We start from the raw sequence: 14724 nt of genomic DNA on the forward strand, positions 1-14724 counted from the left end.
TTTAGGATTATATACAGAGTCAAGAAGTGGTTGTCTGTTACCCGCGTGCCCTCTTCCCCACTGCTGACCATGTCTATGGTTATAGTTAACACCTTCATCTTGGGGCGGCAGGGTAAGACTTAGAATTGTGTTTGATCTTGGCATTGAAGTTGGATCACAAATGGGATTTGGGCTAGGTTTACATTTGGGATCATTGTTACAAGTGGTGTTCGGGTTAGGAGAGCTATGGTTATAATTAGGAGTATCTTAAGCTTAACAATTTGGATTGAATGTAGGGTTTTGGTTTGTGTCGGGACTGTGAGCTAAATGCAGGATTTGAATGAATGTAAGTACAGTCATATATCTTCAGGATGGACTCCTCCTTGCCACTGTTGACCATGTTTGTAGATATTTTTGTCACACGACCTGCATCCTGGGGGCCAGGACAGTTACGGTAGGGTTTGGTGTTGCGGTCAAGTTAAGAGTCACAAATAGAATTTGGGTCATGTTTACGATTAGGACCAAGGTAACTATTAGGATTAGATTTAGGAGCTACTATTAGTATGGGTGTTACCATTAGGGTTGGCGAGAGGATTTGGTTAGTTTTGAGATTATGAAAAAATACAATGATATAAGTCAATATAAGGCACATTGGTATATCTCGAGGATCACTTTCCTTCTTACCTGTCCAGGCTCTTCGCCGTTGGTGGCCATGTTGGCGGTCAGTGCTGCCACCTGTATCGCTTGCTTCCTGGCGGCTAGCAGAATGCGGCAGTAGGTGAAGGAGATGGCCACAGATGGCAGGAAGAAAGTCAAACATGAGGCCACCAAGGCATATGGCAGGCTTACCAGAAGGCGGCACTGGTCCTGCCCCCGAAGCAACGTGCTATTGGCAGGTCGGACGTCAAACTCCAGCTCATGCCAGTCCATGGTGATGGGCAGGAAGGAGGCCAGGGCGGCCAAGCTCCAGGCAGCCAGGATGAGGCCTAGAGCACGGCAAGAGCTCATCCGTAGCTTGTACTGCAGGGGGCACAAGATGAGCAGGTAGCGGTCCAGGCTGATGGCGCACAAGTTGAGGATGGAGGCGCTACAACACATGACATCGAAAGAGTGCCAGATGGAGCAGAAGGGCTGCTTCAGCATCCAGCGGCCGCACAGCTGGTTCAGCATGGCGGGCGGCATCACCACCAGCCCCACCAGCAGGTCGGCGGCAAAGAGTGACACAAGGAAGAAGTTGGACGTGTTCCTGAGGGAGCGCTGAGTGAGGATGAGCAGAATAAGGAGCGAGTTGCCTGCCGTGGTGAGGACAATGATGAAGCAGAGGAAGGCCGCCAGCCAGCGGCTGCCACCAAGGGCGGCCCTGTCTTCCGCCCCAGCACTGCTGTTCCGCCCCAGTTGTTGTTCCATTTGAGGCTATAGACTATGTGTGGGTAAAAACAAACCTTAGGAGTGGCCTTGGAGCTGTGGGCAGAGAGGTGGGCAGATGTCCTGACACTTGCGGGCACTCTCAGCCAACAATACACCTGCCTGGATTCTCCCTTCAGTGACTCTGCACTGCCTATCTCTCACTTTGCTGTCTTTCTTATCCACAACTTTTCTCGACGTTGCCCCAGGGTCTCTTTTATCGCCCCTCTCCCTTTATCAGCCTCTTGTTCATTCTAGCTCCCCCCCTCTCAATCGCTTTCACTCCCTCCAATTTCACCCTACATCCTCTTTAATCTCTCCTCTGCATTTGTCCTCTCTTTCTCTGCCCCTTCTGTCTCCCTCCTGTTTGCTTATGTCCCGTTTTACCGCCTCCTCTTTCTTTCTTCTTCTTCTTCCCTTCTCGTTCTCCCTTTTTCTTGCACTCTCTCCCACTTTTTTTTCAGCTCGTTTTCCCTCCCTCTCGGTCCGTTGTGCCCTCGTACTATCTTTCTACCCATTCTTGCCTTCTCTTTCCTCGTTATAACATATCTACCCACCTCCCCCCCCCCGTGTTTGACCCTTCTGTAACCCCTGGTTCAACCTTCTTTCTCCCCTCCGTAGCCTTTTATTTCCCTTTTTCTTCTCACACTTTTCCCTTGCCTGTCCTTTTCTTCTTCACTCTGTCTTCCCCCTCTATCCATCCACGTTGTCCCCGCTTTATTTAATATCTACCATTCCCCTTTTCTCGCCTTTCACTTTTTCCTTTATCTTAGACCCCTCTCTCTGTTCCTGCCCCCTTCCTACGCACCCTCAGTCCCTCTCCAGTCGCTCACCCGTTCCCTCTCTCCGTCCTCGCTCTCTCGCCCCTCTCCTCCGTGAGCCGGCGTGTGCGCTCCCTGCTGCTCTCGTGGATGGCTCGACGTGCAGTCACATGTGAGTGCTCGTGGTGTCTGCCAGCCACGAGCCCGCGCTCTCCGGGAGGGGCCGCTGCACCCGCGCCCCCCTCATCCCTTCCACTCCATCTGCTACCCTCCCACTCACCCTTCTCCTCTCCAGCCTCGCTCACCGTAACACCCTCCCGCCTACCTTGTCTTGTCTCTCACAGCCCGGTAGCCTCGACCATCCTTTTCCTCTCTCTCGCTCGATTTCACACGCTCATCTGCATTTAATCTCTTCTCCGTCCTTCCCTCACCATCTCCTCACTCGTCCTTACCCCCTCCTCTTTTTCCTTCATTTATTAATCACTCACCCTTTCTCTTCTGCTTCTCTCCATAGCAATCAGCTTTTTATATTTTCTCCTTCTTTCCTCGCCCACTCTTTCCATTTTACTTGAGCTTTTCCCACCTTTTTCGCCCCTCTGACTCACACCCGACCTCCCGCCTTCTTTTCCGCCTTATTTTATCCCTTCCGTTCTCTCACCTCAAACAATTCTACCCTTCACTTCGACTTTCCCGCCTTTTCGCCCCCTCATTCCCACTCAATTTTCCGTCTCCCCCCTTCCTCTCATTTCTTTTTACCTCCCGCTTTGTCCTACCTATATTTACCCATCTCCCGCCCTACGCTTCTCCATCTTCCCGCTCACGTTGCCCCTCCAAACTTTTCTTCACACGCGCACCCTCTCGATTTTCCTGCCCTGTCTTACATGTCTCTTCTCGTCACTGGCAGCCTCGCCTTCTTTCTTCAGCCTTCCTTTTCTTCTTCTCTCCCTTTTACACGCTCCAGCTTCTCTTTTCATCTTTCACCTCCCATCTCTATCCCAAGCTCCCTCCAAACTGTCTCCCCATATTTATTTTCTCTATCCCCATTCACTCTCTTCCTTGCGGTTTCCTCATACTCGTCTCTTCTTCATATTTCTCTCCCAGCACCACCCTCGCTCTCACGCGCGCACCTTCCATTCTTCCCGCCTTTCATTCTCTCTCAATCTTTCCCTTCCACTCTTTGTCCCTCTTCCACTTTCTCGCTGTCAGGCGCTCTCTACTCCTTCAACCCAGATGCAACGCCTCTAACACCTCCCTAGACAGAGGTCGCCGTCGCATCTCCATGCCCAGTAGTATGTAGCCACGGAAAAAAATGTTAAAACCAACAAAACTTTTTGGTGTTTTTTGGCTCACACTTATTACCCTACTGTAGAATCTCTACAGAGGACAGAATCTTTTCTGTCCTCTGCCAAGAGCAGATTTGGGTTACTGGGCCCAGAATGGACCAATCCGAGCCTTTTAGTATGGATGCCCTTGGCCTTTACCCTACTAAGGAACCCAGAGAGTATTTTACTCTCAGGCTACGAAGTCAAAGAACCCAAGGCTTATTCTGGAACGTGTTGTGGGGCAGGATTCGGAACTCAATATATACAGTAAAAAGATTTTGAGGAGCAAAAACCGTGACAGGTCAGACATGAAAGGAGGACACAAGCTTTTAGTCTCACTTTTATATCTGTTCTGTCCCATATTTTTTGTGTAGCATTGCAAATGTGTGCCTATAGAGGTGTTTTTGTGTGTGAGTGCGTCTATATATACTGGCGGTCGCCAGTAGGTAGTTATAGTTAGGACCTAATATCCATAGGAAATCCGCAACATTCTATTGCCAATAACTTTGGCGTCGGTTGATGAATCTTCTTGAAATTTTCCAAACTTTTGGCCAGCTCAGTTCTGCTCCTTCCCTGAAAGTTTGGGGGTGACTGGTGAAGCAGGGGCCGAGAAAAAAGGGGGTCCCAAAACGTGTTTTCCGCATGCAATTTCCCATAGGACCTTTAGCCACGGCTACAGCCCGAACGGCTGTACGGAATTACACCAAATTTGGCAGAGAGGTAGTCCTCAGTTCCGACATGTGCCTTTTGCTTAAATGGTGTTAACCCCTTGCACGCTGATGACGAGCTGGGCTCGTCATCAGGTAGCCTCCTCGCACGCTGATGACGAGCCCAGCTCGTCACGTAAAGTGCGCTTTTGAAAATTTCTGCGTGCGAGCGGAATTCCGCCCGCACGCATGCGGTTAATCTGTTCAGTAGTTCCTGAGAAAATAATGGTTAAAGTCATTTATATATCTATGGGCGCGGTGGATTCGCGGATTGTGCGGGGATTGTCATCGTACGATAAGCGCACAGTTCCGATCACGCTCTCAATGCTAATTGGCTGTCAAGCGGTTGTAAACATTCGAAACCAGGAACTGTTGGCAGCCATTTTGTGCCTCGGTAGAAGTGAGGGTGAAGAAGTCTGTGAAATATGTGCGCAAACCTCGAAAAGGGGGGCAGGGTAGACACACCCTGACCCCCTAGGCCTGCTCAAGGGGTCGCACAAGGACCTCTAGGGCAAAAAAAGATATATATTTTTTAAATAAAAAAATTGCGGGATGCGTGTAGGAACAGCGCATTTCGATGATGAAAGGAGAAAAAAATGAAGCGCAGGCTCCCGCGGTTTAAAGGTTATTAGTCGCCGGGGCGGCCACATCACGGGGGCATTTTAAAAAAAATAGTGTGTGGGGTTCCAATCTTACACACACCGTTCCGGGGACCGCCACCCTACGGGGCTCTAAGTTCTTTTTTTTTTAAACATATTTTTTATTAGCAAGTAATTCCACAGTACATCTTTAAAAGCAGTATACCATGTAAGCATCTCATGACATTGTCGAACATATCTCTGTTGATCCCATCTACACAGTCATTGCATGTTTACACTTGGAAAGTGCTAAAGCCGGCCTGAAGCAGTCATCTGCATACATCTTGTTACATGCTATAGAGTAAATAGGACCCTCCGTTGATACAGCTAGCATACATGCCCTTGACAGGAGACAACTTGGTATTTGACACCTCTTCTCAGTCTATACCATGGAATGTATGTAAATACCTCGCATAGTAATACCACGCATGTCATTACAACGCGGGTATTACTACGCAATGTCAATGACATCGCATACCATTACCACGAGGATGCCTTTACCACGCATGCCATTTCAACGGTAAACAACCGTTACAACGCAACTTTTACAACGGACTACTTTTACAACGCAACTTTTACAACGCAGGATCCATTACAACGAACTACCATTACAACGCATTTTTTTACAACGCAATATCTTTACAACGCATACCATTACAACGTAAGTATTGGTAAGTATATAATTATAGTAAAAATGTTTTATTGTTGGGTTTTTGGATAAAGGGGTATTTTTAGGGTTCAGGGCTAGGTTTGGGTTTTTGGGTAAAGGGGTATTTTTAGGGTTCAGGGCTAGGTTTGGGTTTTTGGGTAAAGGGGTATTTTTAGGGTTCAGGGCCAGGTTTGGGTTTTTGGGTAAAGGGGTATTTTTAGGGTTCAGGGCCAGGTTTGGGTTTTTGGGGAAAGGGGTATTTGTAGGGTTCAGGGCTAGGTTTGGGTTTTTGGGTAAAGGGGTATTTTTAGGGTTCAGGGCTAGGTTTGGGTTTTTGGGTAAAGGGGTATTTTTAGGGTTCAGGGCTAGGTTTGGGTTTTTGGGTAAAGGGGTATTTTTAGGGTTCAGGGCTAGGTTTGGGTTTTTGGGTAAAGGGGTATTTTTAGGGTTCAGGGCCAGGTTTGGGTTTTTGGGTAAAGGGTTATTTTTAGGGTTCAGGGCTAGGTTTGGGTTTTTGGGTAAAGGGGTATTTTTAGGGTTCAGGGCTAGGTTTGGGTTTTTGGGTAAAGGGGTATTTTTAGGGTTCAGGGCCAGGTTTGGGTTTTTGGGTAAAGGGGTATTTTTAGGGTTCAGGGCTAGGTTTGGGTTTTGGGGTAAAGGGGTATTTTTAGGGTTCAGGGCTAGGTTTGGGTTTTGGGGTACAGGGGTACAGGGTAAAAATAAATTAAAAATAATATTAAATTAAAATAAATTAAATTAATTTTAATTAATTACATTAAAAAAAATATTATCTACTTACCAATACTTACGTTGTAATGGTATGCGTTGTAAAGGTATTGCGTTGTAAAAAAATGCGTTGTAATGGTAGTTCGTTGTAATGGTTCCTGCGTTTTAAAAATTGCGTGGTAAAGGTAGGCGTTGTAAATGTATGCGTGGTAACGTCATACATCCCATTTCCACATTAAGGCATGTGTGGTAAAGTCATACATGTGGTAAAAGTATGCAAGGTAAGTGACATCCCTACCCCTACACCTACACAACACACTACTCCCACCCCTACACTACCCCAACCCAAAACCGCTACCACACTACACTACCCACACTACTCCCACTCCTACACTACCCTAAACCACTACTACACTACCCACGCTACTCCCACCCCTACACTACCCTAAACCCTAAAACACTACTACGGTACTCACACTACTCCCACCCCTACACTACCCTAAACCCTAAAACACTACTACGCTACCCACACTACTCTCACCCCTACACTACGTTACACCCTGAAACACTGCTACGCTACCTACACTACTTTCACCCCTACACTACCCTAAAACACTACTACGCTACCCACACTACTCTGACCCCTACACTACCCTAAACCCTAAAACACTACTACGCTACCCACACTACTCCCACTCCTACACTACCCTAAACCCTGAACCACTACTACGCTACCCACACTACTCTCACCCCTACACTACCCTAAACCCTAAAGCACTACTACGCTACCCACACTACTCCCACCCGACACTACCCTAAACCCTAAAACACTACTACGCTACCCACACTACTCTCACCCCTACACTACCCTAAACCCTAAAACACCACTACGCTACCCACATTACTCTCACCCCTACACTACCCTAAACCCTAAAACAATACTATGCTACCCACACTACTCTCACCCCTACACTACCCTAAACCCTAAAACGCTACTACGCTACCCACACTACTCCCACCCCTACACTACCCTAAACCCTAAAACACTACACTACACAAACACTACTACTCTACCTTAAACCCTGAACACTACACTACACAAACACTACTACACTACAACCTAAATCACTACACTACATAAACACTACAACACTACCCTAAACACTAATACACTACACTAAACACTACACTACCCTAAAACCTAAATCACTACACTACATAAACACTACACTACCCTCCCTAAGACACTACACTAAACAAACACGACAACACCACAACACACACTAAAACGTTTTTTTTAAAAACACACACAACACAAACATAACCACACTACTTTTAAACGACCCTAAACCCTACAAAAGTAAACCCCACCCCATGCACAAACCCCCTTACCTCTCTCCTCTCCAGCGTCGCCGTCGGATCCTGCTTCCTCCTTCCTGCTTGCTGCACGTTGTTGTGAGGAAACAGCCTACGTTTCCTCACAACGACATGGATAGCCGTCATTACACATTACAACGCATGCATTGAAAAAGCGCATGCGATGTAATGGTATACGTGGTTTTACCATGCGTTGTAACATCGCATGCGTTGTAATGCATGCGATGTAAAAGCAATGCGTGGTAAAACCCGCGTTGTAATGGCTGTTCCCCATACCATGTCTATACATCACATAACGTGTGAGTCATTTTCTTTTAACTAAAACTCCCACAACAATAACCACAGTCCCCACCCACACCCTCCCCCCTCAGGCTCGGCGACTAATAATTGCATAATCAAGTATCTAGTCCATCATCGCTAGGTTCCCTTTTGGTTCGTGTAAACATCAAGCCACTGGTCCATAGTGACACTCCTGTCCATGCCCCGAGACCCTAGGACCCACATGCCTCTGCCCTGCACCGGTTACCACACATTCCGTGTTACGCATCAAATTCCATTATGTCTAGTGCCCCCAACTCCTCCAGTAATTGGTACCACTCCAGTGATATAGGCGTCTTGCGCAACCCTCGCTGCTCTTCCCTGTGCAGCTCTGCTCCCTCCGCTCTGCCCCACCTCAAAAACTCATCATGCCAGGCCTTCAGCGATGGTACCCTGCTAGCTTTCCAATGCATTGTTAGGTTTGGCTTAGCTAAGATGAGTGCCAGGCTGTTAAACTTTGTGACCGGACTACCTTTCTTCCCTTTAGGGCCCAACCCTAATAGACAGTACACTGGGCTATCATTGTCCCTCACCGGCGCTATGTAAGTTAGTATCGTGCTTATTGCCCCCCAATAACGCCGTAGCCGTGGGCAATTCCTCAACATGTGCATCAAATCCGCCGCCTGTGCATGGCAGCGCGGGCACATATCCAAGTGGTCTTAGAACATACGACTCAGTTTGTATGGCGTCAGATATGCCCTATGCAGAAGCATAAGTTGGATAAACTCACATTTTGGGTTCCTTGACACCTTCCTAGGGTATTCCATCAACACATCCCACTCCTTATCGCTAAAAGCTCGTCCTACGTCCATTTCCCACTTTTCCCGTAAAAACCAGAGGGGCACTGCTGCCACCGCCCTTATGCCTCTGTACAACCACCTGGCGAGGTGTCCATCAGATGCTGCATCGTGACCAGCGCATGTGTGGCCGGTTCCACCCCCTCTGGTGCCCATGTAGCGCGGATTTAGTGGAAAAGGCTTGCATGTAACAAAAACAGTGTGTCTGGCGCTCCATGCTCTCTCACAAACCCATCATGCGGCATTTTAGTACCCTCATTAAAGAAATCCCCCACTGTGGTCACTCCCACTTCTTCCCATGCTCCAATTTGCCGCTTAGTAATTCTGCCCATCTGTGTTGGGATCCCCAAAAGAGGTATAGTGGGGGCATATGGGACCACTTCTTTAGTGTAACAAAGGGAATGTCTCCAGTAAAGCAACGCAATTCTCAGAAGGTGTGGTGCTGACGATAGTATCCTACTATTAGGCAACAGAAGTGAGTGTAGTTCACCCCTTTGCCATTCTGAGCATGTCATGCCTATTTCCTGCAGATTGCGACCCGCCAGCCAGTACGCCAGCCACTGCAGTTGGCTCGCATAACAGTAGGCTTTCTGATCGGGGACTCCCAGTCCTCCCTGTTTAGTATCTAAATACAACTTAGCAAGTCCTATGCGCCCTCTGCCCTTACCCCATATTAACTCGATTAGCAGGGTGCAGAGCGCTGCGAACGTCCTTAACGGTACCAGTACAGGTAGGTTGGTGAAAAAAAACAACATCCTGGGGAGCACCACCATCTTAGTAATTGCCACCCTCCCCGCCACAGAAATAGGCAGTGTGACCCAGAACTTAATTTGAGACCGCAGTGAATTAATAGCTCTCCCCAAGTTACCCTCCAGAAGATCTTCCGCTGTCCTATATATATTGATCCCAAGATATTTGAATGTGACCGGCGCTATCTGAAACGTTCAATCTCCGAATACTAGTGCACCTGTACATACTGCATCCTTAAAGTAATAGGCATACGATTTATTTTCATTGATAGACAGTCCAGACAGTTTTTGAAACATGGCGAATATCGAGGGCACAGGTTCACAGCTAGCATCCAGGTCCCTAAGGTATAGTATTATATCATCTGCATATGCAGATACAGTATGTGTGACAGGGCCCTGCTCAATTCCTCTACACCTGGCATTCATACGCAGTTCAGTAACAGGGGTTCCAGTGCCAGAATAAACAGTAAAGGCGACAGTGGACATCCCTGTCTAGTGCCCTTTGCTACTACATATTGCTCTGAGACATGTCTATCCGTTCTAGCCCGTGCGGTGGGGGTTGTGTATAACAGTGACACCCATTTGATGTATTCCGCAGGGATCCCATATCTGGACAAGGCATAGAACATATAGCCCCATTGTATAGATTTGAAGGCCTGGCGTAAGTCCAAGGTAATACAACCTGCTGTGATGTTCCGTTGGGGATATGAGCCATCACCTGATGTAGCCTCCTGATATTGAGTGCCGTGCTCCTACCTGGGACAAACCCACATTGGTCTCCATGCACTAGTTGCGGTACATATTGATTAATCCTATCCGCCAGTATTCTACTAAGTATCTTATAATCGACATTCAGTAATGAAAGTGGTCTATAAGCCGCTATGTCGCTGCTATCCCTCCCGGGCTTCATCAGTGAGACCATCATGGCTTGCAGTGTGGTAATCGGCAGGGTGCCTGCTTCTAGGGACGAGTGATATAGCCTTTGCAAGTGGGGTACCAGTAAGTCAGCACACACAGCATAAAATTCCACTGGCAGTCCATCGCCGCCAGGTGACTTATTGCGGGGTAAGCTACGTATCGCTCTTTTGATTTCTATGGCGGTTATCGGTGTTGGAGGTCCTCTTTGTGCGCCTGCAGCAGTTGAGGCAGGTGCAATCCACCAAAAAAGGCCTCCAGCTCTGCCTCGTCTACATCGACCGGCCTGGCGTACAGTGTTTCATAATATTCCCTAAAGGCTCCGTTTATGTCCAGTTGTGTGTTTACTATGGCACCACGCATATCTCTAACCTCCAGTATCGGAACAACTGGAGGAGCATCCTTCACTATTCTAGCCAGCAATGGTCCCGCTCTGTCCGCCACTGTATGCTGTTTCTGTGCATGTAATCTACTATCTATCAGCCTTAGGTCCTCTAACAATTCTGCATATTGGATATTAACTTCCCGTAATCGTACCTTATGTGCATCATCCAGTGCGGCCTTCTGCTCCAACCTCCCCATCTCATTCTCTATATCAGTGAGCTGTTGCACTATAGTAGTTCTCAGTCCCACCCTTGTACTGATCGCAACTCCCCTCATTACCGTTTTGCATGCATCCCATTCAATCTGCCTGGAGGAAGCCGTGCCAGCATTTTCTGAAAAGTAATTGTCTATGGCATTGGATAGTGCCGTCCTGAAGACGGAGTCTTCTAGGAGCTGTGGTTTCAACCTCCATGTTGGCACCAGGGTCGGGACCATACCCCAATGCAGTGTAATCTCCACTGGGCAGTGATCCAACAATGTCTTCCCTAAATGAGTGGAGTCCTTGCCCGTACCCATCAACATGGCCGTGCAGAATATCCTATCAATGCGAATATGTAATTTGTGCACTGAGGAGTAAAATGTGCATTCCCTGACTCCGCTGTGTTGCTCTCTCCACGTATCTACTATGCCCCACCCGCTAGCCCAGGTCCTCAGCACCGTCGCAGTTTACCTACTATGCGTGTTGTGTAGTGGTGGGTGTGACCTGTCCATGTCGATGTCTAGCACCGCATTGAAATCACCCCCTATCACCCATGGATACCCACCCAGTCCAAATTGTGGTGCGGGTCACGCACACCTCTTATGTATCAGTCTGTATGGTTGTGGTGTGCTTCAAGAATATCACCCCCTGACTGAGAGGTGTAGTCATCAAATGTGGTCAGTGGTACCTAGGATAAGTACCAACTCCTCGAGCACAACCTTCAGCGAAAAAATTCACAATTTGTTCCAAAACTGTATGAATTACGTGTCCATGTTTAATTCACATGTATTAGTTCATGTCCATAATCCAATCTTTATCAATTGTATCATATATGCAATCCACTTATAGTGTTTCAGTGTTTAAACATTTTCCCTCCCGATGCATTTCGGACCTCAGTCCTTCGTCAGGGGATTCCTACAAGGCAAAGACATAGTCTAAACATTTCACCCCGAGGTTCAAGAAATCAAAAATAGCTCTGTAATTAATGCGCTTGAAAAGTAAAGAAACCGTGAACTACAGTGTTCAACCAATATTCAATCATTGTCCAATTCTCGTAGTATTCATGCATTATCTTAATATTACCGCTGTGTTTGCTCAAAATGAGTGATAAAATCAACACAAGATAAGTAAAGTCCAGATCACTTCTGTAACACCCAGTGTTCGGTAAACAGTGCTCGTATTACATACATACATCAATCATCGTGTGCTCTGTGCCTAAACGTTCTTAGCAAAGTTCCTACATCGAAACACTCAAAAATAATAAAGCCAAACTTACAGAAAAGTGGTGCCTGTGAGAGCCCGCGTCCCACTCGTGTGCTATCTGGCGTTTGCCGGCTGTGTTTGAACCTAACCACAGACATAAATGAGGGGTGCTCAGGTGCGTGTAAGCCTAAACTGTTGTAGCGGCCATCTTGTAGTGGTGAAGAATGATTAACCACATCTATACAAAGCAATCCAAGTAGTGCATCAATGTCTATCTATGTGCATGAATAAACCTAAGAGGATGAACAAACAACATATATACAGGCTGTAGCAATGGTAAATTCAAATAAACATCAAAATGAAAAATAATAATAAGCGCTAATATTCAACATAGCGGTGACATTCAACATATAGTACAGACACATATAAGTGTCCATCATGGTCCATTACAGGTAACATGTAAACTCCATCCGATCATTGAGACCGGATGGCTTCATGGATTGAAGAAACTTAATCCAATGATTCTCACGTTGCAGTAAAAAGTCATTATTGTCTCTGCCTTCCCGTTTTTTCACCACTTCCACAGCAGCGAACCTCAATTGACTGATGTTGTGTCGGTTTTCTTTGAAATGTACAGCAAGGTTGGATTTCAAGTTCACTGTTCTTATATTACTTTTGTGTTCATTTATCCTCACTTTAAGTTTCCTTGACGTCTTGCCAGTATAAACCAAGCCGCACGGGCATTTAATAATGTAGATCACATTCTCAGTGTCACATGTGGCGTTCAGTTTGAGTCTGATATTGGTACCCTTCAGGGGGTGTTTCAGTGTAGAACCTTTGATCATGTTATTGCAGTTTTTGCAATTCAAGCACGGCTGATTTCCTTTGTAAGTGATTTGCTCATGTTGGCTAGGATGTGTAATGATCTCTTTCAAATTTCTACCCCTTTTGTAGGCGAATAATGGCTGTTGATTGAAAATGCCGTTGAAATCTTGTTCTCCACTAATGATCGGCCAATGCCGCAAGATTGAAGTCTTGTATGCCTGAGAGGCTTCAGAAAATTTAGATACTATTACTGGTCTTTTGGTATCTCCTTTGGCTTTTGTTGTTAGTGTGTCCTGTCTAGTGAGACTATCACAACGCTCCTTAGCTTTCATTAGGATACTCTCTGGGTATCCTCTGCGTTCAAAACGTTCTAACATTTGTTGTGCTTGTAACTCATATTCAGATTCGTTGGATACGATTCTTTTCACCCGAAGAAGCTGTGAGAAGGGCAAGTGATTCTTTAATGGTCTTTGGTGGTATGATTTATAATGTAAGATATTGTTTTTGTCCGTTTCCTTTCTATACAGATTGGTTTCCAGATGGTCCCCAACCCGTGTCACTCTGACATCAAGAAATGTGATCGTTGACTGGTTCACTTCATGCGTGAACTGGATGCGGTCGTTGATGGTGTTCAAATTTGTTAAAGCTGATGATAACGAGTCTTGATCTCCATGCCACAGGACGAAGATGTCTGGGTATCCTCTGCGTTCAAAACGTTCTAACATTTGTTGTGCTTGTAACTCATATTCAGATTCGTTGGATACGATTCTTTTCACCCGAAGAAGCTGTGAGAAGGGGATGGAAGCAGTAGAGAATATTTTGCTACATTCAGATTTGGCTGAAGATTTTCAAATTTTCATCATGCAGCTGATGCACTTCACGTTATATCAAAGTTATTTTTCTTGGGGTGACCAACTGTACGCACAATTGTCTGGGACATCCATGGGCAACTGTGCGGCACCTGTGTACGCTAATGCATTCATGCAATATTTTGAAAACAATCATATCTTGAACCAGACCCAGTGGATACGACATGCCATTATGTTTCTGAGATATATAGACGACATCTTCGTCCTGTGGCATGGAGATCAAGACTCGTTATCATCAGCTTTAACAAATTTGAACACCATCAACGACCGCATCCAGTTCACGCATGAAGTGAACCAGTCAACGATCACATTTCTTGATGTCAGAGTGACACGGGTTGGGGACCATCTGGAAACCAATCTGTATAGAAAGGAAACGGACAAAAACAATATCTTACATTATAAATCATACCACCAAAGACCATTAAAGAATCACTTGCCCTTCTCACAGCTTCTTCGGGTGAAAAGAATCGTATCCAACGAATCTGAATATGAGTTACAAGCACAACAAATGTTAGAACGTTTTGAATGCAGAGGATACCCAGAGAGTATCCTAATGAAAGCTAAGGAGCGTTGTGATAGTCTCACTAGACAGGACACACTAACAACAAAAGCCAAAGGAGATACCAAAAGACCAGTAATAGTATCTAAATTTTCTGAAGCCTCTCAGGCATACAAGACTTCAATCTTGCGGCATTGGCCGATCATTAGTGGAGAACAAGATTTCAACGGCATTTTCAATCAACAGCCATTATTCGCCTACAAAAGGGGTAGAAATTTGAAAGAGATCATTACACATCCTAGCCAACATGAGCAAATCACTTACAAAGGAAATCAGCCGTGCTTGAATTGCAAAAACTGCAATAACATGATCAAAGGTTCTACACTGAAACACCCCCTGAAGG

General features: G+C 46.2%; 1 protein-coding gene across 1 annotated transcript in view; it reads right to left on the reverse strand.

The window, feature by feature from the left end:
- The window catches only part of HTR6 (5-hydroxytryptamine receptor 6), a 176277-nt gene extending 174603 nt beyond the window's left edge, over positions 1–1674 (reverse strand). The window contains exon 1 of the mRNA XM_078642489.1: positions 652–1674. Within this exon, the coding sequence (XP_078498615.1) occupies positions 652–1386 (735 nt within the window). The 5' untranslated portion in view covers positions 1387–1674. The remainder of the gene's footprint in view (positions 1–651) is intronic.
- Between the last annotated feature and the right edge of the window lie 13050 nt (positions 1675–14724).

The sequence above is a fragment of the Lissotriton helveticus genome, chromosome 5_1 (assembly GCF_964261635.1).
Source record: "Lissotriton helveticus chromosome 5_1, aLisHel1.1, whole genome shotgun sequence".
In the NCBI taxonomy this organism is placed as follows: Eukaryota; Metazoa; Chordata; class Amphibia; order Caudata; family Salamandridae; genus Lissotriton; species Lissotriton helveticus.